Source organism: Castor canadensis, chromosome 5 (assembly GCF_047511655.1).
Source record: "Castor canadensis chromosome 5, mCasCan1.hap1v2, whole genome shotgun sequence".
In the NCBI taxonomy this organism is placed as follows: Eukaryota; Metazoa; Chordata; class Mammalia; order Rodentia; family Castoridae; genus Castor; species Castor canadensis.
The window spans coordinates 81,729,404-81,757,050 of record NC_133390.1 but is presented as its reverse complement, the minus strand read 5'-3'; the positions used below and the strand labels follow the sequence as shown (position 1 = coordinate 81,757,050).

Below are 27,647 nucleotides of genomic sequence, written 5' to 3'. Positions count from 1 at the left end.
AATGAATTACTTTTCCTCAGTATTTATGATGGCATTTAGGGGATTTTTTTTCCAATCTAAGGCTGTGTCATTTGTCATCAGGAAATAACAAAGAACTTTATGCTCGTGGCTCTTATTATCTGGCCTGCATTTAGAAGAATTACTTTCTAGAGTGGGACTTGATTGAGTAGAAGTGACATTGGTGCAGGAGTCTATTGAGGCAGATAAGGGCCTTAACCAAGATGTTAGTCATTATCATGGAAAAGGGGAGCTATAGCCAAAGCAATATGTAAAGAAGGGGTTATAAAAAGCGGAAGAGTCCAAGCCACTTTGCAGAATCTGACTTTCTTAAGGGAAGACTTTTTGCTTCCTGTGTTTGTATTATTTTGCTTGTTTTTTGATTGGCTTGTTTTGAGTCAGGGTCTTGTTGTTTATCCAAGGCTGGCCTCAACTCATGATTTTCCTTCCTCTATCTCCCAAGTGCTGGAATTACAGGTGTGCACCACCATGCCCAGTCTGGTCTTTGTGTTCGTCAAATGGACAGGTTCTCTGAAAAATTGGAACTCTGCAACAAGTTTGATATGCATAGTGCTAGAGGAAACATTGATAATAATGAGCAAATTTTGCCTCTCATTAAGAGGGTATATACAATTTCCAAACAATTGGCTCTGCCTGGATAGAATTGTGGCAATAGGGTGAGAATAATACATTACAATAATTAATGCTAATTTGTTGATATTTTTTAATTGAACGTATATTAAGCTCCAACAGGGTGCTACGAATAATGCCACCTTCCAGTTGATTTATCAGAGCACTCATGAGACTTTATAAACACAATTAATTGAAACTCACAGCACCCCTTTGAGGTGGTAAACATCTTTGCCATTTCTACAAATGAGAAGTGAAATAGACTGTGTTTGCTCTGCTGGCACTGTGGGTGAGGACACAGAACTGTCAAGTGAAAGAAAAGTATTTTCTCTTTCTCTGGGGAATTGGGTTAGAGCACCTCAATAAAGAATTCTACTTCAATGTGTTCAGAGTTCTGAGATTTTAATTAAATTGTTCCACTATTGTTAGTACTTGGATTAGCAACAGGAAACCAAATTTTAGGCCAGTATATTTAAATTTAGTGTGGAAAAGAACAGAGGAAGGGACAGACAGCATATTAAATGCAGACTACCAGCCCTTTCCTTACAAGTTTAGATTTGAGGAATCTGGAGGAGGGTGCTAAGGATGTCCCTTGTTAATAGGTATCTGAGATATTTCTATCCTGAGAGGTGGTTCAGCTTCCCTTTGATTTCCCACTCTTACCTTATTATACGATCTGTCTTTGGTTACCAAAATGTAGCCTTGCCCTGAGACCAAGACTTTTTATTTAATACCTGGAAGTCTTCAGGAACCACCTGGTATGGTCCTGTAATCTTCTTTTACAGAAGTCACCATAAGTTAACATTTGTACAAAACCTGCTGCATGCTTAGCATTCTAACATACATGTGATTGCCAGTACCTCACTTCATATGGTCTTCAAGATACTACTGTGGGGTGGGAATTATTGTTAGGTTTTTGTTTTATGAGCAGGAACTAAAAAAAAGAATATATGACGTGGTCAAACCCTGTCCTTGCCATTTAAATCTAGCGGGGCCTAGATTGCACTTAAAAGTTTGAACCATAAAAGGGAAGCTTTGCAGCATGGAAAAGTTTGACGTCAACTCTAAACTTCTAACTTGGGTTATTCATGTCAGAATGGAGGAGAGAAGGGAAGGAAAAGTGGAATGACCAAGTTTTTAATAATCCTTTGTGACATGTCTTGTTTCTTTAAAACAAACTGATATGAAGGTGTTGCTGAATGAATAGTAGACCTTTGATTATCACTTGTCTCTGAATAGTCTATGAACAAAGAGACAATTGTCTGGAATGTCTGAAATGAGGCATGGACAGAATTCTGGAGTAGTTAAAGGATTTTAAGTTGAGACAAGAATAGTGAGACTTGAGAAGACATCATTCCTTGCCATCTTTAGACTTTCTTCAGTCTCCAAGTAGTGAACTAAGTCTTGTCATAGCAGTCTATGATTGCTATGGGGTCAAACAGAAATTTTATGAGGTCACATCATGTTTGTTTGTTGTGTTGTGGAATCAGAATCATTCCTGATTATAGTGAGATCAATAACTTTCAGATACTCACTTTTTATCAGTGTCAACCTTTGTAATTAAAATAGAAATTCCTGCTTGGAGTGGTAATGTAAATTGTCTGTGTACTGCCTAAAATATGTGTGATTCATACCATGTGTTTGTTCCCACATCAACACTGAGTCCCAAGATACAAATACCCCTGCCCACTCTCTCCTTCGTCATGGGGATTGTGTTTATCCTTTAGATATCCGTACCTGGGAATAGGGCCAAGCTCCTTATATGCCTAGCATCTGCACACCTGCATGCTTTGATCTCAGCTGACCCTTCGAGTCCACTCTTACTCTTCTCTTCTTACCTGAAAGACACTTGTGTTTGCTGAGTGCTCTTGTGTATTGCAGGGTCCTTCAGATATCTTTATGTTCTTGTGGTAAATATCTTCATAATAATATCTTAATATCCACGTCTTCTCAATTGTCACTTAATTCATGTAACTTTCTCTATTTATCTGCTCTTTGTCCATCTCTCCAGTTTTGTTTCTTTTCCACTCTAACGTCTTGTATTCTCCCCTCTAATGTGATTTGTGGCCTAATGCAGTTGTAGTACTTAGGGGGCATAGAATCATTGATTATCCTTTCTTCCCTTCCTCCCTCTTTCCTTTCTTCCTTCTTTCCTCCTTTCCCTTAATCCTTCCTTCCATCCTTCTTTCTTCATTCCCTCTCTCTTTCCCTCCCTCCCTCCCTCCTTCCCTCCTTCCTTCGTTCCTTCCTTCGTTCGTTTGTTCCTTCCTTCCTTCCTCTTTCCTTCCATCATACTTTGTTCTATCCTTTCTTTTTCTTCATGTCCTTGTGTTCTGAATATTTAGGAAATATTTAGGAGAAACTGAACAAAATTTATCTGAAATGGGGAAGTAGAAGGCAAAAGAAAAGTATTGGAGCTCAGCTTTTAAACTGTAGTTACAACCATGGCTTAATTCTTGAAAACCCAATAGGCTCATATCATCTCAGTTTGATGCTTGTAGGCAAGACCTTCACCCTTCTACATTTGCAGCCTGATGTCAAGCAAAGTGCAAGAACTGCTTTAGAGAGAGAGAAAGTTTCTACCCCCAAGTTCCAATTTTTCTATTCCCTACCTGGGTGGCCCCTAAAATGTTTCTTTTTTTTTTTTTTCCCTGATGATTCTTGGTAGCCCCTTTTTTTAAAATACAGGGATAACAGCATCCACAGAACTTTAGAAATGCTGGGAGGACCCAGCATAATGTTTATGAAAGTGCTTTTCTAAACTTAAGTGCTTCTCTTTTGACAATGGCAGTGCAGAGGGATCTATGATTTTTTTTTCCTGTTTGATCCCAGCAGTAGCTGTCCCAGGCTAGATGCAACGGACTGGAATAGTTAGCTAGTAAATACTGCTTGCTCAAGGAATGTGTCCCAGAACTGCCGTGGAATAGGAAGTTTGGCCACAAGATAATGATGAACACATTTAGGATGCTAAGGGAGCTGATGCATCTTCTATTGCTATCGAATGTGATTTCTGAAATTTTAGATAATTTCTCCTATATCTTTTCCATTCTGCATCTTTCTGATAAGATATGATGTGTCTTTGCCTTTTCCTCTCGTAACTGCTTGCTTGAGTCCAGCTATTCTCAAATCTCTTCTTCCATTTTCACTCATCAGCTAGTGACCCTCAAAACATTAGGTGCTTCATTTATAAAATTGTTATCATTAGCCCAATTTTTGAAAGCATTTCAGACTGTATTTTGTTTGTATTTGCTCTATATAGCTTCTGTATTTTCAGCTAACCAAGAAATGTTTAAACTAAATTGAAACAGAGTAATGTGGTTCTAGTAAGTGGCTGTAAGTGAAACAACAAAAACAAACCAAAAACTTGAGATAGATTGCCTTTGTGTGAATAGGTTAGAATAGCAGCACTTTTATACTGAAAGAAAACAGAAGGAGTTCAGTGCTCTCATTTTGCTGTTGAGGGGCTTAGAAAGGGACAGTGATTTGCCATGTGACCCACTCTTTGGACTGTGGTAGAACCTGGAGAAAATGCCTCAGTTAGTGCTTCTCTGCTCCCCTGCTTATACATTCAAGTCCCAGAGTTCTGAGGGAGCACTGAATAAGTAACAAGTGTTACATTTCTAAATATTTGGTCATTAGCACACTTGTAATTTTGTTAAGAGAGAATCGCTATAGATTCTTCTTTTATTTGACAGCACATTTTGAGTGTGAGGGCTAGAAGTAAATAAGAAGCATTGATCCAAGTCTTGATGTCTACTAGTGATCACTGGGTTATGACCATTAGCAAACCACTTAAAGTTTCTGGTCCTTTCTTTCCTTTTTAGCAGGTTCATGAGATCTTAATAGATGCTAGCAGATGTTCTTCTTATCTCCAAAGTTTATGAATTTAAGACATTTACACCCTCCTTCCTGAAAATTTCTGTAGTATTTGAATTACTTTGTGAACTGTCTTGAAAATGGACTCTTCTTTCTTAATTGTATTGATTTTTTTTTTCCTCTCTTTAGTGAGACTGGAAATCTGTGACAGTGCTATGCTCCCCTCTTCCACAAGGTTTCCTCATAAGGAAGATGGAGTGAGAGTAACTTTTCTATTTAGTTCATGGCTTGCTAAGATGATCATTTGATGCAGTGTATGAAATACCACTTTGGAGAAGATGTTTGCAGTGTGAGGTGTCAAGGTTTTAGTTCTTTTTTTAGCTCCTTCAGTGAACTATTACGTTAGACAAGCTAAATAATTTCTTTGGGGGAAATTTTATTATTTCTTTGGAATAGCTACTTAAGTGTTCTTCTTAGTTCTGATATTTCGTGGCCAGCCTTCCTTTTTCTATGCTAATCATTTAGAAATGCTTTCCCAAACATCCTTTATCTGCATCCCCTGATCAATGGTACTTAGCATGTATTTAGATCCACAGGTGTTTGCAGGAATTTCTCTACCATGTCCATTTCAATGGCATCTCCTTTGTATTACAGCTCTGGGTATGTGATATGGGATACTTGACATGGGAACTGAACACTCTTTCTTTTCTTTTTTCACTTTCTTATGATGCTTTCATCTGGAGGTAGAGTGTGAGCTTTGAATAATAGATCTCCATGGAAGGTATTGGCCCTTCCCTGCTTGGTACCTCGTTTTCACTCTGTTGGTGGTCACTGTGTCACCAGGCAGAATAAATTAAAGATGCAGCATATGTAGTTGACCCACAGGAAGTGTCTTTCAATGCAGAGGAAAAAGTGGCCACAGAAAGCTGACAGGTGACAGTGTGATTTGGACTGACCCTTCAGTATCAGCAAAGTTCCCCAGTAAAAGCCCTAAGTACACAATTTCAACCCTCAGTTCGGTCAGCAGACTAGCAACAATGAAGAAGAAAAATAGTCAACAGGAGGACTATGAGAATGACATCATAAAAGAAGGCTTGAGGCTCAGTCTGCCCACTCTCTTTCCCAGCTGTGTTTTCCCCAGTGTTCACCTGCTTCTGTGCTCACCTGGTCAGAAACTGCTTTAGGGCAGAGTGCAGCTGAGGCTTGGCCCCTGTGTACTGAATGCATGACACCACCAGCATGTGGTGTTTTCAAAGCCCATTTGAGGAGAAAGAATGGGGGAATGGGGACAAGAGGGGCCTTTAACATGCTGGCAGTATGTTTTAAGAGTCATTGAGAGGGTTCAAAGAGAAAAGGTTTGAGATGGACAAGCCAATATATAAAGTGAACATGTAATTTCTAAATAGTCAAATATTGGGAAATGTGTGAATGTGGTTTTTAAAATTGATCATTTATCCCTCAAAAAATAAAAATAAAATTTATCATACCCATTAGACATACATTATGAAAATGTAAAATAAGAAAACTATCTTCCATGAGGTTTTCAATTAAAATCATTAGCAAAATTAACTGACATTGCACACTGCAGTTAGGACCCAAACTATCTTTGTAAGTGTGTTTAATTCATAGGTTCAAAGATTTATTGCGCATCCTCCCAATTCCCCAAAATATGAGTTTCCTCAAAGAAAAAAACCAAAGTATGGGATTAGGGGTAAGGCTGAAATGATAGACTGCTTGCCTAACAAATAAAAGACTGTAAGTTCAACCACCAGTACTGTCCAAACAAGAAGAACAACAAAAAAGGGTATGTTTTTCTGTGCATTTTAAAACTTCAGTGTATTACTTGTATTCTCTCATATTAATTGTGCTATGCAAAAGATTCCTGAGAAGATATTGATGATTCTTGTTGAATTTATGATTTTTTTAGATGTTTCAGATGGGTATGTGTCTCATGTGTGTGGTCAGCCTGGCCAGCCTCTCAAACACCCCATCTAGATTTGGCCTAGATAATCTGCAGCAGGGTGTGTTACTGCTTCAGAGTATGTTACTGGGGGAGACGGTGATGGCCCAGTGGGTGTAATCCTAGACTTTATCTACTTCTACTCAAATCAAAACAACTCTCTTTTTATTTATTGCAAATAATGGGTTTCTGTGTATTATTATGTCACTTTGAACTGATTCTGTTGCTTAAAATGGGGTGCTTAGTACCTATCTTACTGTCAAGTAAAGTCTTACTGTAGCTATTCTTATGGTTCTTATTTATTTATTTATTTATTTATTTATTTATTTATTTATTTATTAGCTGTACTGGGGCTTGAACTCAGGGCATTCACCTTGAACCACTCCACCAATTCTATTTTTGTGAAGGGTTTATCGAGATAGAGTCTTGTAAACTATTTACCTGTGCTGGCTTCAAACTGCAATTATCCTGATCTCTGCCTCTTGAGTAGCTAGGATTACAGGCATGAGCCACCAGCACCTGGCAGGTTCTTTTTAAATTGATGGATGGATAACATATGAATTTTCCATATTATTGCATACCTATTCTCATGCAGTGTTACCTTTATTTTAACTATAAAGAGGTATTTTAAAATATATTTTCATTTCATAAGTGTTATATGTCAGTAGAAGTAATTCACTGAGTAGATAAGCATAGTGAAAAGTGAAGGTATTTTTTGCTTCTTTCCCTTTTTTATTTTTCAAAAAAGTTATTTATTTGTATGTTTATTGAGACATGCTCTCTCTCTATAGCCCAGACTTGCCTTGAACTCGTGATCCTCTTGCTCTGCCTCCTGAGTGCCAGTATTGTATGCATGTGCCACCACACCTACCTTGATTTTGCTTGTTTGTCTGAATATTGCAATGAGCAATGCCCCTTAACCACGTGCTTGCCCCTACTTACCACCCATTTTGCTAAACTCTGTGTTGACCTAACTCTTAAAGGTTTGATCTTATTGCTGATAGACAGCAAAGATATTGGTATGCAAGTTGTACAATATTTTTATAGTTTCATACAATATTTTAGGTTAAAAAGTAAAAGAGGACCTGGTAGTTTATATCCTTCATTTTACAGAGATAAAAGTTGAGTTCCAAAAAAGACAAATTGGTTGCTTGCTGATCACAAGTGGACCTAGCCTCCCCTTGTCATTCCTGTGAATGAGTGGGCTACATGCTGGCTGGTTAAGTAAAACTGATCATGTGAAACAGAGGCCCTCCTGGAGCAACTCTGAATTGTGGAGTTTATTTTATGGATCCATATGGATAAAATCAACATCAAGGTCAGGAGTAAATCTGTGGTTGACCTCTTGCTATCTTTTCTTCATTTCATTCCCTATTTTATCCCTTCTCCAGCTTCTCCTTCCTGTCAGTTTCTTTGCATCTCTGTTACGTGTATATCCATTATTTTCTTCTCACCAACAATAGGCATCCTATTTCTGCCTATATTCTAATTGTTAGTAATTAGTCATGCATATCATCCTATTGGTTGGCCATGGCCACAGTTCATCCCCAGGACATGTTTTTTAGCTGAGATTAATAAGAGGTTTATTTGCCCATCTCATCTTCTTGTCATAGGCCAAAAGTTATGTTCACATCGTCTTCATGGGTCTTTCATCAGGTACCCAGCTTTGGTTCTGTGGGCTCCAGTGTTCTGAAATGGAGTCATGTGGTCCAAAACATGGACCTACCTGCAACAATGGCAGTGGACAGGACTATTTCCTTTATAGGCATTGTGAGTTGGCTAAATATTATCTTCTTTAGGAAAGTATGGGAGGACTGAGAAAGTGAAAGCAATATGTAATTTGATGAAAAAATTGAAGCATTCATCAAGATGATTGTTGAGGTTTTATCTTGATGTTTTTTGCTTCAAGATACTAGAACCATGAAAAATTGTATTCCTATGTTATCTTCTTTCTTTCTTATTCAGTGCTGTGTTCCTAGTTGTTCAGCTGTTACTTCATGTTGATTTTAAGAAGATGATTTCTCCATTATGAATGTTACTGTGTTCACTCAAAAATGGCATGGTGAGGAACCTTTCCCCACTGCTCTTAAACTGGGGAATAGATGGTATTAGATAAGAATGAGATTTGAGTTTGCATCTCATTTTATGCTTTTGAAAATTTGAATTATAGTTGATCAACCCTTATAAGGGGAGGAATTTTTAAAAATTCCTACCTTCTTTTCGTGGTCTTACAAAGAGCCTTTAAGAACATCATATATTGATACCACTAGGCACAAAGGTGCATGCAGTGTTAACCACTACTCTGTGAACTCCATGAGTTTGGGCAGCATGCCTTCTTTTGCTGCATGCTATTTAGCATAAACTAAGAGCAGTGTGAGACAAAAGCCAACAGTGGTAATTACCCTATGAGCAGTGTTGTCATAGAGAATTAGACAAAGAAGAGGTAAATTATCAGATCTTGGGAGTTATCAGTAATGTCTTCATGGAGAGAGATATGTAGATTTTGGGAAGGATAAATACTTCAACTAAATGACTGGGGAAAAGAATAATGCACACTCCATCATGAACTAAGTTATTTTTTCTAAATTCCAACATTTTTGGTCTCTATAAAAGAAGAGTCATTAGATGAAATAGGCTGATCATAGTTACTATAATGCTCATTCCTGAATGTTGCCTATCTCAACTCAATATTGCTGGAGTCAGTGTGATGAGGCTTCTTATATTATTGTATAGCATAGGAGATATATGAAATAACAATGTTACCATCTGCATTTTATTTTTATTCAAATTTCTCTTACACATTATTTGGATTAACTATTTGTATTTTCATAGTATCATTAAATCATTCACAATATGATATAACATAGATTACTTTTAAGATAAAAAATAAATTCACTCTACATTCTTTCCCTTTATATCCCTTTGTCTCTTTCCCTGTCTCGTCAGAAACTAAATGTTCTCAAAGAGTGGTCCTCAGACCATCATAGCACCATCATATCATCTAAATTCCTGCTGGAAATGAAAATCCTTGGTTACAGAATCTGAAACTCTGGGGTGGAGACAAATAATGAAGCTCTGAAGGTGCTTCTGTGTAGTTTACTATAGCATAGGATTGTGTTCTTCATAGCTAATTTCCAACACATGTTAAGATTCGTTGGAGCCCCATCTTCTGAAGCTCCTCAGCCAGTGATTTTTACTTTTGATCAAGATACATTTAAAAGTTACATTCTCAATTGACTGACTGTCACTAAAGCATGTATTTTGGCTTATTACTGTGGTCAAAGTAATGATTATATAACTAAAATTGGTTGAGTGTTATGTGATAATCGCTTGATGTGTACGAATCCATTTAATTCTTACAGCAGCTACATGAGGAAGGCAGAGCTTGGGTAAATTGTTTAAGGTCACAAAGCAATCAAGGTCGGATCCAAGTATCAAATTCCCACCGTCTGACTCGAGTCTTTACCACTATTTGGTTTGCGTTAAGAAACTTTGAGGAAATAATTTAATTAAGAAGAAATAAGACATATCTATCATGTCTTCAGCTTCATCAAAGACAGATAACATATATAGTGTCAATGGATAGAATAGATAGATATGTACTCAATTTTGTTTAATAAATATACCTTTTTATTTCTTCTGTTAACCACCATCTTTTCCACGAATATTGTAAGTAAGGGGATAAGGAATTTACTGATCATAATAAAAAAAAGCTGTCTAATTCATGCTACATCATTAACCTTAAATATCATCAAAAAGAAAAAAAAATATATGCAAAAATAATGTATTGTTCCACATTACTAGCTTACTGTTTTCCCTAAGTTGAGTTAGTTTTATGTTCCTAAGCTCTCTGCAAAAACTTTTCTTTTTCTTAATGAACCACAAAGAGAAGTCCAACCTTGGGTAGGGTCTGAGAGCCCCTTTTTGGAGATCTGTGAAGATATATTAGACATTTAGTACATTTGATATATGTTTTCTCTGAGGATTATTTTGTTTGTTTCTTAGGCAATTGAGTAATCACCTTCAAACTTTAGCTCTTTAAATCCCTCTTCTGTAATATGCCAGCATGATATGTCAAATTTTGGAGGCTGCTGAAGTTTAAGTCAGTGTCAGCACATTCTGGGTATGACTCTGAGTATTAGCTATAATTCTAGGATATAAACTTCCAAAGGTAGGACTGGTTTTTAATTAACTGGCCCTTGGTCCTTTGTTTTCCTTAGCACACTTTTAACAGTGTTGATTATGTCATTGAGTTCCTGATGTGTTTTCATAGCAGAGGACTTTGTAGTTAGTCCTGCTTTCCTACCTCACACTGAAATAAGCACTGTACAAATAAGTTGTTATGCAAGACAAGATCCATTTATTTCTATTGACAAGTAATAAATGCTCTCACCATTTCATAACCACTAAGACCATAATCAGTTCAGGAAACCATCATGCATGGTTGCTAAAACAATGAGATGAAAGTTTCTTAATGAGCAGGTTATTAACAGAGTCTCAAAGTATTACCTCACAGAAAATTTGTTAACTTATAAAGAAAGAGGGCGCTTTTATAATGGACAAATCTGGTAGACACTGCTTAATTAAGTCATTGATTTTGCATCATAGAGTGGCTTAGCTGACATCAGGAGCTTCCCAATGTGATACAGTAGGAAAGACATGCATAGTGCATGTAATATTCCTGATCTAAATAAAACCAGCTAATTGAACTTTTCATAAGATACCAAGCCTGAAAAAAACGTAGACTAGGATCCTGTTTGAGAAACATGTTACTTCAATATGTGTTCTTTGATTAAATTTTGGATGGAAATGAACAGTAATAGACAAAAAGAATACTGGGAACACTGGTAAGATTTGAGAATGAATGCGTGTTGGATGTCATAATGGTATTAAAAATTTAGGAAGTTTTAGATGTAAACTGAAATGCATATCAGTAGAGAAGGCAGGTTTTTAGAACCTTTTTACAAATGATTTAATTGCAACAATAAACAGAATTGACATAGAGTAAAAGTGTGGTAAAATGTTCCTCTTGATCTGCGTGAATAGTTTGTGAGTGGTAGTTCATTTTCTTACTCTGCTTTTCAGTGACTTTATCTTTTCATGATTAAAAATGAATAAATCCATAAATATAAACAAATTTATTTTTATACCTCATTACTGGTATTTCATGTGTATCACCTTTAATTAGTTTGGGTTAACAATATTTGGGCTAAAACATGATCCATCTAAAGTCAGACTCTTGGAAATGCCCGTAACTTTATTTCAGTCATACGCTGTACATTTTTTCTTAAGGATTTTGTTTTATATTTTATTTATCATGAATCTATAGTGAAGAAGGTATCACCCTGTAATTCTACTGGTAGCAATTTAGAATTATGATCTTCCTAGTCACCTCAAACCCCAAATGTGGTTTGGTGAGCTTTGATCACACACATACATATTTGTGGAATGAACACAACATATATCATCTGGCAAATAATACCTTTTTTAAAAATTATTTTTATTATAATATATAGTAATTGTACAAAGTGAGGGGTTTCATTATATTTCTGTACATATATAATATATTTGATCATATTTAGCCTCTCTGTTACTCTTCCTTTTGATCTCTCTTTTGAAAATGTTGCTACAAATTTTTTAAATGGGTTAATTATGTTCTTTTCATATGTGAAGGTGCATATCAGTGTCCTGTCATATTCTCCTCCTTTCTTCTCCCTCCCATCTTCCACTGGTACCCCCAATAGTTGCTCCTTTACATTCACGTCCCCTTCGTTTTTCTGTATCTAGATTTATTGTATGAGAGAAAGCACATGGTATTTGTCTCTCTGGGGGTGCACTTCTTTCTCTTAACTTGATGATCTCCAGATCCATCCATTCTTCCTGCAAATGACATAATTTCATTCTTCATGTCTGAATAATTTCCCATTATATATATATAATTTCATGTCTGAATAACTTCCCATTACACTTAATAAGTGGATTACTTATTGTTAAAAGTTAAATTGTCATTTAACTTTTTGAGCCCTTTACATATTCACTGTTTTGGGCCTTATGTTAAGTTCTTTGAACCATTTTGAATTGATTATTATGCAGGATCTAGTAAGGATCTAATTTCAGTCTTCTACATGTAGATATCCAATTTTCCCAGCACCATTTGTTGAAGAGACTATCTTTTCTCAGATGGATGTTTTAGTACCTTTGTCAAGAAGCAGATTATTATAGCTGCATGAGTTTATATATGGGTCCTGTATTCTATTTCATTGTTTGTTTTTGTGCCAATACAATGTTATTTTTGTTACTATGACTCTGTAGTATAATTTTAAGTCAGATGTTGTGAGACTTGCAGCATTGTTCTTTTTACTTAGAATTGCATTATTACTTTAGCTATTCTTGGTCTTTTGTACTTTCATATGAATTTTTTTGGTTTTTTTTTTTCTATTTTTGTGAAGAATGTCATTGGTATTTTGATAGGGATTGTATTGAATCTGTAGATCACTTTTGGTGTTATAACCATCTTCAAAATATTAATAATGCTGATCCATGAAAATGGAGGCCTTTCCATCTTCTAGCATCTTCTTCAATTTCTTTCCTCAGTGTTCAATAGTTTTCATTATAGAGATATTTTATTTCCTTAGTTAATTTCATTCCTAATGTCCTTTTTTTGGGGGATGCTTTTATGAACAGGATTGCTTTCCTGAATTCTTAGCATGCTCCTTATTGGTATATAGTAAAAACATTTTTTTTTTTTCAGCACTGGTGTTTGAACCCAGTGCTTTGCTTTCGGAACATACACGTTCTATTACTCTGCCTCAAAAACCTGCAGTTTGTATGTTTATTTTGTATCCTGCTACTTGGCTGAAAGTGTTTATCAGATCTAAGAGTTCTTAGATGGTGGATTCTTTAGAAACTTTTAAGTTTAGAATCATATCATCTGCAAACAGGATAATTTCTTTCCTATTTGTATTCCTTAAATTTCTTTTTTTTGTCTTATTTTTCTGGCTAAGAATTCATATACTATATTGAATAAGAGTGGAGAGAGTGGACACCTATGTCTCATTCCTGATTTTATTGGAAATGCATTCAGTTTTGTCCTACTTAGTACAATGTTGACTGTAGGTTAATCTTTATTTTGTTGAGATACTCACATTCTATTCCTAGGTTCTTCAGGGATTTTATCACGAGGGGATGTTGAACTTAGTCAAAAGTTTATTCTGCTTCTATAGAGATGATCTGATTTTTTTTCCTAATTCTATTTATGTTCTACATTTTGTATTAATTTCTGTATGTTAAACCATCCTTTATCCTTGGAATACAATGAACTTGTTCATGAACCTTTTTAATATGTTGTTGAATTTGTTTTACAAATATTTTATTAAGAAATTTTGCATCTATGTTCTTCAAGGTGATTGGTGTATAGTTACTCTTTTTTTATTGTGTCCTTGTCCAGTTTTGCTCTCAGTGTAATACTGACTTCAAAAAATGAGTTTGGTAGAATCCCTTCCTTTTCTATTTTATGGAGTAGTTTGAAGGCAATAATGTTACTTCTTTAAAGTTCTGCCACAATTCAGAAGTGAATCTCTCCATTCTTCAGCTCTTCTTTTTTGGGAGACTAGCTATTGCTTCAATCTTATTGCTCTTTAAGTTGTTTATATACTTTTGTTTCAATTTTGATAGGCCACATGTGTCTAGATTTTTATCCATTTCTTCCATATTTTCCAATTCATTGGGACATTCATCTTCATGAAAGGATACAGTCTTTGTATACCTTTTGAGCCCCAGCTCTGATCTACTCATCTCATCTTTGTATACTAATCATTGCTAGAATAACTAGCCCTGTATGAATATGATTTGGTAGCATCTGTTCTCAGTTTTAATACTGTTCACTCACTTTCTGTCCTAAACTTTCTGTTCCACCATTCTAATTCTTGGGTCAAGCATGGGGAATGGGGTTTAAAACTCCATAGGAATTCTAAACCAGTAGAGAACTGTAGCCTTAGAATAAATGTCTTCTTTTCCATCCCTCAGGTGGGAAGATCTGAGGAATGTTTAAATCTCCTCTGAGGTATCCAAGAAAGATGGTGCCCTAGTTGCAGTCATTGCTAAGGAGCATAGTATAACACATCTGGACTATTTTTTGCTTATTCTTTGCTCAGAACTAATTCTTGGGATTGATTCCGCTAATAAATAACCTGTGTGCATGCTTTTGTTTCATGCATCATTTTTGGCAGAACTCATACTTAGACAATGGAATCTTTCTCGTTACAGTAGAAGATTATGGGAATTGTTATTATCATAATGACTACTTTATTAGAATTCACGTAAAATCTAAAGCAAACATGAGGTATAGAATCAGGAGACTCTTTCTAGTTTGTTATTTGGCCTCTTGCAGGTCTTTTAACTGCCATGTGACTGGCAGAACTAGAATATTAGTGCATTAAGAAGAAGACATGTTGGGAAGTCTGAAGGATTTTGTTGGCTAGTTATAGGATTGTGGTGTGAATAGCAAGATAGCCCACAAATCCAATGCCACTAAGAGAACAGATGAGATATCAAGAGAAAGGTTGGTTTGGGGACTTGGGCAGGACTTTCAGCTATATGAACTGAGATATAAAATCATAGACTTAAGAGGGAGAAAGGCTGCTATTCATACTCATAATGGGAATTAAAACAAAGTTAATCTTAAAGTCAGATAGGCAGTTGGGGGGGGAGTGTTTGTGAAAAATCCCCCAGGATTAGGCTAGAACTTGTTTAAATTGCATCATCCCAACCTGGGAAACTGAATGTAGGTATCAGTCCCAATTTAGAGAAAGAGGGAGTAAGAAGGCCAGGAACTAGTTGAAGTCTTCCAAATGTAGGCTGTTTGCACACCATAATTACTAGGGTAATTCTGTAACTTTTGAGTCTTTTTGGTTAGGTATCTCAGTGACTTAGGGCATAGGCAGTTGGTGTACATTCTGCTACAGTAAAGTACAGTTGTCAAAGACCTGATTATATCCTGTCTCTTTGCTGATTCCCTAAGGGAACACTTAATGAATGATGCTTACCTCAAGAAGAAGAATAATTAACAATAGCTATATTATTCCTATTAATTTATAGTTACTGCTTGCTATAATTAATGCTGTTTGTGAAAATCACCATAATTATAGTGCTTTACAATTTACAAAGTATTTTCCCATCTGAATCTTGTAACATCCTTCTGGCTTGGGTAGGGCTGGTGATGTTCTCTTCTTTTTTCCAGATGAAGAAACTATGGCCCTGGGAAGACTTTAATCAGACTCCAATCCACTATCATAGCCAATATATTGTGCTGTCTATGAGTATATGTAAATTCATTTATCACATTCATGTTTATAATATTTTATGTCTGTATAGAAGAAGATCAAATTCACCTGATTCTCAGTTGCCTTCCATAGCAATAGTATCCTGCCTTTCCTTATGTGCCAGGACCCATTACTCAGAATGTTTACATGCATTTTAAATGCTAAGGAGATCTTTCTCTTTATAATTTCAGTTTTTCACATTGATGTCCTTTGGGTTAAAGATGAAATGTCCTCAGTTAGAGGGATTAGCACATTGGAAATATCAATTCCTATGGCAACACCCTCTGGCGTCATACTAAAAGCTTAGTCTCTGAGAAAAACATCAGCAACCACAATTTTTTCATGTTTGGCTGGGCCAAGGGAGTTGAAGAAACTCATTCAATTTCTCTAGTCCACCCCTTGAAATCTGGGCTATCCAGCCTGATATATACATGCATATGCCTGTACAGGCACACACACACACACACACACACACACACACACACACACACACACACACACAGAGTCCTTTTGTCTCCTTTGTTAAACAATGTACTATAGCACCTGCCACTTGTTGAATTTTAAGCTTATTTTACCCAAAGATACTGATAAGGAAAAGGGTACTGGACCTATTTCAAAGTTGTTATTTGGTAATTTATTGACTCAAAAATACCTGCTGGACAATTACATACATCAGGGCCCAAGGAAGATTATGGGGAAACAATGAGGATCTAAATAGACAACATCCTTGCTCTTGCAAAACTTAAATTATCCTAGGATAGAGACCAACCATACCTGGACAAATGCTCATAAAATACAATGTTTAGATGCTAGTAGACATTATTAGTGCTATAAATAAAACAAGCTGAGGGGATAGAGTAACGTAGAAGGGACATAACAATCTATCTGGAGTGAGAAAATCATGGGATGGGTGCTTTTCAAAATGTGATGAAAGATACCCATTTTTAAAGAGGATTCAGAAACAAGGATAGTAAATTGCCTTAGGAGGCCAAGTGGCAGCTGGGGTTTGGCTTCAAGTGCTGGTCTACAACTTCATAAAGTTGCTCTAACAAAGAGATTTCAATAGGATCCAAAACTCAGAGGTGACATGGTGAGCAAGGTACTAGCAAAAAAGGAACTAGTAGTCTTAATAGGCAGTGCTGTTACGTATTATGCCTGATGTAGCATATTCACTTCAAGGACAGATTTACTTCAATGTCCGTAAACTTTAATGCTGGCTTGTCATAATACTCTTTTTTTTCTTTTTTGTTATTACTAAGAACATTTTTGCTTCATGGCTAATGCCTTTTCTAAACTCTTGCAAACACTAGACATGGTCCTGGTATTTGTCTTTCTTAGACAAATCCAATGGAGTTTATTAGATTACAGTAACTGCCCGTTATTTCATTCTTTCTGGGGCTTGTTGAAGATACATTTTGGTTTCTTGTTATAGCCTTAAGAAAGTTTTGCATCATGCAGAGATGATCATCATAGCGTTGTCAGTTTGTAGATTATTTTTATCTATCCCTGATTCTAAATCTTAGGACCACCTCACTTTATATCTTCTTGACTTGAACTTTAGACCAACTATTTGCTTGTTTTTCCCAAATCTGCTCACAATTCTTGGTTATGTCCTGTGGCAGTGTTATTGTGCTCTGTTGATTCTGAGTTCAGGTAACATGGGTTATTGACATATGAAATCCATAGATCCCTGACTTCCTCATCAGTGTTCACTTGGCCAGCTTCCTCTGCAACTCATGGACAGTCTTGAGTGGTCTCTAGTTCATGTTTTATGGGCACTGTTTGGGCCCTGCTATTTCTCTATCACACGCACACATCTAATAGCCCCTGACTCCAAACACTACATATTCTCATGCCTGTAAATGCTGATTTTTCTTTCTGAACTCTCAATCTCCCTTCTTTGCCCATTACTACTCTAATAAAATACAATCATTCTATGCAATTTTTTTTTGAAGTGCAGAGAAAGGAAATTTATTACACAGCTCAGGACATTCTGTGGGAAGAGGCAAAGTAAGTCTTTGGCCAATCTTTAGCTATCTTTGGGTACAGACATGAGCTTTAGCTTTAAATAGACAAAGAATTAGAAAAGGTATGTATAGTTAAACAGTCCCAGTCACCTGTGTGGCCTGGTTGGCATTACTTCAGTTCTGGTTCTACAAGGGGTCCTGGAGAAGTCATGCAATTCTTTTTGAATGCAAAGGGCCTCTGATGTTTCTTTCTTTAGTTGCTTCTGCTCCTTCAAGTTCAGAGATGAGGACATTTCTTATCTTTTACTTGTATATTCATCAAGTAGAGTGTCAAAATTAGAGTTTGACCTAAGAAAAATCACCTGATAATTTTCAGTTTCCTCATCTGTCAAAAAGGGATAATTCTTTTCCAGCCTACCTTATTGAGATTTAACAAAACTTAAAGAGATGATGTACAGGAAAGCATGCAAAAAAACCACACTATTACATGGAAAGTTGAACTGCTAGTGCTAGCAATAGAAATTTAGTTATTCTAAATGTGTGTTTCTTCAGCAGGGCAATCCGGGAGGCAAGACGCTGGAGGAGAGACGCTCCAGCCTGGATGCCGAGATTGACTCCTTGACCAGTATCTTAGCTGACCTTGAGTGCAGTTCCCCCTACAAACCTCGGCCCCCACAGGTTAGTGCTGCCTGTAGCATCTCTCCATGTGGCCAGCTACAGATGATCCACTCTACTTGAAAGATAAGGCTGCTTCTTAGAGCCGTTTCATTTTTCTTTGATCTTCTTAGAGCTAATGGTATTAAGTTGTCTTTTTACTTAATTTCAACATGTGCTAGTTAATTGGCAGAAACTTCTGAAATTGATTTTATCACTGTTTTCTTTAAAAATAATGCAATAATGTTATACAGAAACCTTATAAAAATTAGTCTCTTCTTATTTCATTGCCCTGCTCTTTTCCTGCTTCTGTGTATACATGGATTTGATTACATGCAATACTCTCCACAAATATGACTTATATGGTATATAAGGTTAAGGTGGGAGCTCTCTTGCAAAGAAATCTTTGTGTTGCATATTGAGGTACTTTCCATTTTTGTTGCTATTGTTGTGAATCATGTTAAAAGGGTCATATTTATGTATATTTTCTTTTGAGCTATTTCCTTGCCTGAAACTCCTAATAGTGGGATTCCTACACTGAAGAGAATGATTACTTTCTTTGCTTTTGTTTCTGAATATTGTGAATAGTTTATTCTGGCACCAGCAGCTTGACTATATCAGTTTCTCTTCAAGTTCACCAAAATTAGGTGACAGCAATAATAAGTGTTTTTAAAGTGCAAATGGCACCTTGTTAACAGTTTTCCTTTGCATTTTTGCTTACTTTGGAGCTTGGCTATTTTTCTGCATCTCAGTCTGTTATTCTGCCATGAGTGATCATCCCCTATCTCTGTACGTCTGGAGAGGGTCATGGCAAATCTATTTCAGGACTTCCAAGTCCTTAGAAGACAGATATCAGAGCTCTAGTTAAAAAAAAAAAAAACTCTAGATGTAATGATTGGACAAGTACTTTTGTCATTATGTTCTTTGGCTCTTGTATGATGTTTGCTTGATTAAGTAACACTGCATATACCACTCTGAGTCCTACTCCCATCATTGAGGGTGCAGCTGCTTTATTAACAGTGGTACCTTTTCACAAATTAAGTAGCAGGCCTGCTTCTTTGCCATCAGTCATTTCACCATTTAACTGTATATAAGGTTGCAGAGCCTCCCTCTTTAGACTTGACCCTGTTACTTTTACCACATATATAATGGGATTGGCAGCTATGTTTGTGCACAAGGCAAAATATACTAGAGATTAGCTTTTCCTTAGCTATCTTTGCTCCACCAGTTGTGTAAAAAGTAAAAATGTCTCATTCTTGTAAGCATACTCTGTGCTGCTGGTGTATAGAAGGCATAGTGGTCTTTGCAGAGAACTGAAAGGAAATAGAAAGTAGATGTTCCTGAATCATAGGACTGACTCAGTGACTATCTTCTAATAACGCCTAATATTATATAAGCTACACGATGGCTGACATGGCCAAAGCACACGGAAAAGAGTAATATCTTTTGAAGGTGGCAGAATATGAAAATTCTTATCAGAAAACTTATAAGTTTACCTGGAAAGATGGATGGAATGGTGTTGTTGGAGACAAGAGAGAGCAGTCTGAGACAAAGGGCAGGATGGGCTGTATTCAGAGAACTGCAAGCATCAGACTGGAGAGAAAGCCATGAAGCTAGGAAAGCTTGAACTTTGGGACAGGATGGTTACCTACCAACAGTCTGTGGACAAGTTTAGATGCTAGATTAATATTTTAGCTAGTTGTTTGTAGATAATGGAGAACACTTGAAAGTTTTCAAGCATAGGAAAGCTAAAATTCATTCTGAAAAGGAAAGTAGGAATTAAGACCATCTTTGGAAAGATATTGGAGGATTGGCTCAGGTCCAAGAAATGTTCTCCAGCAAACCATACTTACTTTATTATTTGATGTTCAGCAGTTTTCCAATTCTACCCAATCAAATATGTCAAGACCAGTTTCTCAGGACAGCAAGGCCACTGACTGCCATCTTATGCTCAAATGCTTTTATACATTCTTGTTTTGTTTTATTTTAAAACTTGTTTGTTTTTGAGACAGAGATGGGAACTTGCTGTGTAGCCCAGCCTGGCCTCAAACTCATAATCCTTCTGCCTCAGTCTCTTAAGTGCTAGGATTAATGGCACTTGCCACTATTCATGGCCTTTTTCATTTTAGCAGAGTTTTCATTGAATGTTCCTTCTTCCCCTCTCCTAAAGGCTTATAATCTAATATATAAGAAGAAGATTAGTTGCGAGGTTTCTACTTTACATAACCATCATTCTTCAAGGCTATGTCTACACATGCCTCCCATAAATTCTACATTTTAATGGCTTTATTCAGCAGTGATGTTATTGTTTGAGCAATCTTACTATACACACAAATTCATAATCACTGGTATTTGAACAGCAGCTTACTGATTATGAAGCACTTTCACATATATTCTCACCTGAGTGAGGTAGCGGTATCTCAACGCATGGTGTGCTTATTTCATGGATGAGATAACTAAGACTCAGCAGATAAGTGACTTGTCTTTGACCATATGACTACTGTGTAATGTGTGAGCACAACTAGACTTTGAGCTTAGGCCTGTCCATGATGTTAAGCTTTAAAGCCAGATAGGGGATGTCAAGTTTTACTTTATTTGTTAATCTTTTGTCATTAATAAAAGCTATGACATTAGTCATATGAATGAACATGTCTCATGAATGTGCCTTTCTCATAAAAACAAAAACGTTCAGAAGATTTAAAAAATAATTATGATGACTCTTCAGTAGAGTAAATTCATAGTTAGGATAAAGCCTACTTTCCATGTGCATGTCCAATTAAACAATAAAAGAGTGATCCATTCCATTCTTTTAAGTTATTATAATTTAGGAAAAGAAGAGTTAATTAGGAGATATAGGTCATCCATCTGAGTTACCTTTATTCTAGTGGAACTGAATTAGATCTGTTGTTAGTATTTACTGGTTAATATAATTATATGCTATGAGAATAATAATCACACACTTAAAATATTAAAAATATGTGCCAAGAGAAGATGATGTCTGCAGTATAGTATGATGTAATTGTAATTAAAAGATACTTGAAAAACCTAGAAATGTAGACTGCTAATGTCCTACTTTGATGTTTCTTTTTTTGAGCCAAAGAAAAATTCAGATTCAAAACCTGATGAGTCACCTGGCCATCTAAAGTAGGCTGTGGGTCTGTGATTTTCTCAGTCAAGCATGTTTACTATGTTTTTTCCAAATCTACCTGTGAATCACCTTTGTAAGGATGCTTTGAGTTATGGATCTGAGGGGCAGTGATACATAGGTGGAATGTTTGTACAGTAAGAGTTCCCAGGTACCTCCATTCATATAAGAACTCGGAAAAATGTCTGAGCTCTTGAAAATAGCTTTATTGAAATAATTACCCCTTTTATTCAAAGGGATCTCCAACTCTCATAACCCTTCTCAATGTTAGTTCTGTTCTCTTATTTGTGTTTTTTTTTAGGGGGGGAGGGTGATGGGTCTTAATTTCACATACTTATCTATCTATTCACTCATTCACTTAACATGTTCTAAGATCATCTATAGATTTAGTATTGGAACTACAAAGGTTAGTGCCAACATGTCCTTGCTCTATAGTAAATCCTAATCTTGCAGAAGAGATAAGCACATAGATAATTCAGATTGATACAAAAGAAGGGCCTTAGTTTTCTACTTAGGTTATTATATGACTCACCATGTGTTGAAATTGTTCATAGACTTAAAAGCAGAAGTATTGACATTGTATCTTATCCTTTGCAGTGTCAGGGAGGACTGCATAGAGCAGGCAGAATATTTGGATTCACTTGGCTATACATGTTATAGGAGGGACATTGGATCTAATGTGTGAGGATAACATGGATGAGAAAGTATAGGAATGTTGAAAGTGAATGTCTTATTTGAAGAATAAGTTAGTCTAAGAGCCCTACAAAGTATGCAAAATATGAAGGAGATGACAGAAGGTACTTAGTACCTTCCAACCCTTTTGATGTTCAGGGCTTCTTCTAGCAAGGAAGAGAAAGTTAGGGTAGTAACAACAGTGTTTCTGGCTAAAGTGGATTTCAGGGTAACACACACACATGACACTATACCTTAGTGTTTGGAACTAAAATTTCTAATCCTTTAGACATGTGTACATTAGGCAATAGTTTTAGAAGAATGGAGATGAGAAGTTCAGAGATCGTTATAAAGTCAATTGCAGACCCAAGATGATCACAGAGTATCATGGTCTCACTGGGCCTTTCAAATTGTGCAGCCAGATTCCTACTTTACAGATGGAAAATTTTTGCTTAGAGAGGGAGAGACCATTGCTTAAGAAGGCTCAGGGACAGGCTGAATGACTCTTTTTGTTTTTCCTGAACCATACCACTGTGGTTCTCTATGATGATAACAGTGAGTTTGGTTCCCTTTCGTACTGGAATTACTTTATGCCCACATGTCTCTCTTTTATGGTACTTTCTTTAAAATATGTCTTGGAAACATAACAAAGGATTAGATATACCAAAATGTGCCTCAAGGGTAAATAGGAAATTTGTGACAGTACAGCGTCTTTGAATGAGTGCTTATCTAATAGCACTCATTGGACATCCTTAGATGTGAGGAGCCACATAGGGACAAGAGGTCACACTGAAATTCTACTATCTTAGAAGACTAGGAATCAATTATGGACTTACAGTTTTTTTCCCTTCTCTTTGTAGACTGAGTGCTAGAGTGTTGCTCTTCTAATTCTTAGTACAGTCTGTCTTTTCTTCCAACAGTGACTTTGCTAGGTTGGAGCTGGTATACAGGTGGCTTGGGCAAATTTTTAGTCATCTTATATTAATATTTTATTGTAACTGGTTATTTAGTAATTTTTCAATCAAATTGCTTTTGAAAAGAGCTAATGTGATTTCACTATCCTCATTTAGACTAGTGCAATACTGTGAAATATTAACCCTCTGTCTTTCTTTCTCTCTCTCTTTCTCTTTCTGCCTCTACTCCTGCCTGACAATGTGCTCTTAAAACCCTTGTAGTTCATTAAGTGATAAGGGTATTGGAATAGGGCAACATCTATTGTTTTAGTATTATTTTATTTTGAACTTGATTCCTGACTCAGAACTCCTAACCCCCTTGAAATTTTCTAGGTATTAGAAATACATTTCATTTTAATAAGGTGACTCTTGGAGGGCTTTGACTGATCATTACAAACACTAAGCTATCCTCTGAGGAGGGGAGAGGACCTACAGATTGAATTAATAATAGATCATGTATATGTGATGAAGATTCTGTAAAAAAGTCCCTAAAGATAGAGTTCAGAAAGCTCTCCAGTCAGTGAACATATCTTTGTGCCACAAAGGTGGCTAACCTCAGCTTCTGTACTTAGGGGCCTTCTATACCTAGGTTGATATTTCTTTTATGTACTTGTTCATCTGTGTCTTTGACTATAGTCTTTGTAACACCTTAGTAGATGCAAGGAAGTGCTGCCCTGTGTTCCATGATACATTCTGGAAAATGATCATACCTGTTAATTTTGCTAGTACTCCCAATTTGTAGCCCGATAGGACAGAAATGTGATTAATCTTGGTGGCTCACTACTTATAATTGATGTTTAAGAGGGAACAGTGTTTGGATCTGTGGGGTCTGCAGTGACACCATGGACATAGCATCAAAACTCAATTGAGTTTTAGGACATTCACCTGGTGTCAGAGAGTTGGTGGGTATATGGAAAACCCCCAAACATTTGGTATCAGAAATGAGGCTTCTTTGAATAGGATAGAGAAAAACAGTGAGTTTTTTCTCTTCAACTGACATGAAAGAAAGTTTGGAGAGACTCTGGAGATGAGACTAGGGTGGAGCATAGATTGGTAGCACTATCTCCAAGTTTGCCAACAGAAAAAACACAGTCTTCTCAATTCCATGGAGTCATCTCTCTAGAAGGAACTCCATTGACACAAACTTGTCCATATCACCATTCTGGGAATCTTTTTAATTACTGTATTTCTTAAAATGTGCATGATAACTACAACCTGTTCCCCTTTGTAGAGATACAATATTGTTCTTGGACTACAAGGTTTGCTCATGCAAACCTTTCCACTTCATTTTGGGATTATTAGCATGTCTCTAGAGTTTGCTTTAAAGATGCAGGTTTTTAAAGGTTTGAGCTTATCCTTTCTAAATGCTGTTTATCCTACAAGAGATATATTTAACCTCATCATTTAAAGCATATAAAAATTATCATGCCTTCTCAGTCTATTTTGAAACCGAGTACTTAAATATTGTGTGGTCATATGGCTACATCTTTAATTGCAATTCCAGTGCTCCCACACTAGGTTCTTCTCATAAAGCAGTAGTCAATGAGGCAACCTGAGAAATTGTTTCAGGGGCGTATGTTTTGTATTGAAGGCTTTTTATTAGGAATTCATGTACCCTGAGGGCTTGGATGCAGTAAAATCAGGGTGGAGTCTTATGGGGCCATAGATCTTCTATTCTCTTGTGCTCCATGTTCTAGCTTGCAAAAGCCATGAGAAGGGAGATTAATTAGGAATTAATTTTTAATATTTCATGTTATTCTGTGTAACCCAAACATGTAGGCTACAGGGAGATGAAAGCTGCAACAGACTGTTCCTGTGTGGTAAGAAAGACTATCCTTACAGACAAGGGACTCTGCTGCTTTGGGAACAGGCTTCTTGAGAATTGTGATAGGAACTGAATATTACTCTGTTGAAAAAGAGACCAGGTATTAATAGTGTCATATTCCTCTTCCTGTATTCTGGGAAAAAATTTAGGAGTGTACCATGATTTGTTGAGAAATGGGTATGTCTATATATCTACGTTATCTGCTTACTATAGCTTTCTTGGAGAAGTGTGGTAAAAGTTGGAACATTGTAGAAACTTCATGTGGAAGATATTAACTGGAATTCGGCAAAATACAATTTTAAGAGAGAGAGAGAAAAAAAGATCTTGTTTGCAACGCCCATGTTTAGAGGATCTGGTTGTTTTCAATTAGTCTGTACCTGCCAGAAGACCTCAGCAGTTAAGTAACAATGAGGTGGGCGTGGAGGAACGGTTTGCTGACTCAGAGTTGCAGGCCATGGGTTTGATGATGGGCGATTAATTTTTAGATTGTATATAATTGCATGACTATAACATTTATAACTCTTCTTTTTTAAATCATGACATTTATGTTGTGTCATATGTGGCCAGCATAATTAGTTAGCTTTTAATGTTTTTTTTTCTTTTGTGGTACTAGGGACTGAACCTAATACCTCACATATCTCTTGAGCTATGCCCCCAGACCTGGACTTGGTTAAAATGTCCATTTCAGCAGTGTGTGATGGTGTACATCTTTAATCTCAGCTACTAAGGAGGTAGAGATGAAGAATTGCAGTTTGAGGCCAACTTTGGCAGGAGGTTAGTGAGACACATCTCACCCAGTAAGCCAAGTGTGGTGGCCCCACTATAATCCCACCTATGCGGGAGAGGCAAAGGTAGGAGGAAAATGGTTTGTGACTGGTCCTAGGCAAGAAGAATGAGACCCTATCTGAATAAAAACTAAATCAAAAAAAGGCTGGGGGAATATTTCAAATTATAGAGTACCTTCCTAGTGTGAGGCCCTAAGCTGAAACCCCAGTTCAACAAAGAAAAAGTCCTTTTCACATGTCCTAGTGCGTGTATGTAACAGCTCCTCTCGGAGATGGAGAGAGCTAGTAGGTAGATGCTGAGGATTACCATGGGATACTCATTCTGCTGAATGCTGGGAAGTGGAGTACTTTCTGTGATACCTCAGCCGTGATCCCACTGGTAGTCTTTTACTGTGATTTGTTTGCTAGACCTTCATGAGTCCTTGGCCCAGAGATGGTGTGTTACATTACACTGAATCACTCAATCCAGGCATTGGTTTAAAAAAGAAATGTACAAAGCTGCCTCTTGAGCGTTTCTATTTTACCACAGCATCTTAGTGGAAATAATTAGCCCTATGTCCATGCAGAAGCACACATCACATTTACAAAATTAAAGAGTATTCTTGTCAGGACTGGTTTCCCTATTTCTTTCTTCCTCTCCCACTGTTTAAATATCTATTTTGGTTGTATCCTTGCTCAGAAACCCCATGGTCCTTTTCTTTTTTTTAATTTGAAAAGCAAATAAGCAATACAAGTCCAGCTATGTTTTTTTACTCAAAATGATTAGATTCCACCAACACACAAGATTTTTGTGTTTTGAGAAGAAAAAGCCATATCTCTGATAATCTGTAGCCATTGTTTTGTTCATTTTGATATTCATTTTTTTACTTGCTTTATAGCAATCTCAAGAGAAATGATGATAATGATAGTCTCTGTAGATGGATGGTTAGGGATATTTAATAACTAATCCTACTTACCACCATTGGGCCTGTACGTAGTTGGCTTTCTACACAAAATATTACATTGGCATTTAACTGCTAAAATTCTGTTCATTCTGTGTAAGAATTACCAAGAAAATCAAATATTGTAATTCAGTAGATATATTAATTACAAATATAGTATCGTTTTGTTGTATTCCGTAATTTGAACTCATTTGTTCCCTAATGGAATTATAAACTGGAACTTTTACAATGAAAGATTCACTTTGGGCACATACTGCTGCGATCCAGCACTACTTTATAGTTTTAGTTATAATTCATATGTGTACAGAGTTCTTATGCAGACAGAGCATTTGTGCATTTTGGAATTTATCTTTCTGCTTTGGACTCTGGGCCCATACCCAATATCCATGGAAAGCCATGTTGCCATGTTGAGGTTCTATTCCTTAAAGGGAGTTGAATTATGTTGTAAGGTATTGAATCACAACCTGTTCCAATGTAAAGTACAGTCTCTATAGACATTTTACCTCATAAAGTGTAAGTTATAGAGGCAACATACATTGCCAAGCTCCTTAATTTTGAACATTGGAGAAATAATTGTGATAAATACCAGACTATGAATTCCCTGAGGTGAGATTATCATTTGTTTCTTGGTACAAAAGAGGCATTCAGATTTGTTTGCTGAATAAATGAGTTGAAGTTGTCATCATATCTAGACATCTATACTTTAGAAATATGCTAGAAATCTAAACCAGAATCAACATGGAATTAGAGTGTGACGAAGTTACATCTGCTTTCTGAGTTTTATATAATGAACACTTATTTGCCATAATAAAAAGTAAGTGCATACAGGTGAATGATTTTTTTCCAGGGCAACATAATAGTAACCACTGATTCATCTAACATTTCTAGCTTTACCTCCACCTTGCTTTTTATCACTTCAAGGCAATGTACTTTGTTGAGAAGATGATATTATTATGGGCTATAATTCAGTATTATTCCCATT

General features: G+C 36.4%; 1 protein-coding gene across 18 annotated transcripts in view; it reads left to right on the top strand.

The window, feature by feature from the left end:
* Lpp (LIM domain containing preferred translocation partner in lipoma) overlaps window positions 1-27,647 on the top strand; it is a 642,244-nt gene that overhangs the window by 296,853 nt on the left and 317,744 nt on the right. For 16 of the 18 annotated variants that reach the window (XM_074073556.1, XM_074073563.1, XM_074073562.1 and 13 more), the window contains one exon: window positions 18,243-18,368. The exons of 1 other annotated variant lie outside the window; for it this stretch is intronic. In XM_074073556.1, the coding sequence (XP_073929657.1) occupies window positions 18,243-18,368 (126 nt within the window). The remainder of the gene's footprint in view (window positions 1-18,242; window positions 18,369-27,647) is intronic. One more of the 18 variants, XM_074073568.1, reaches the window with a different exon arrangement.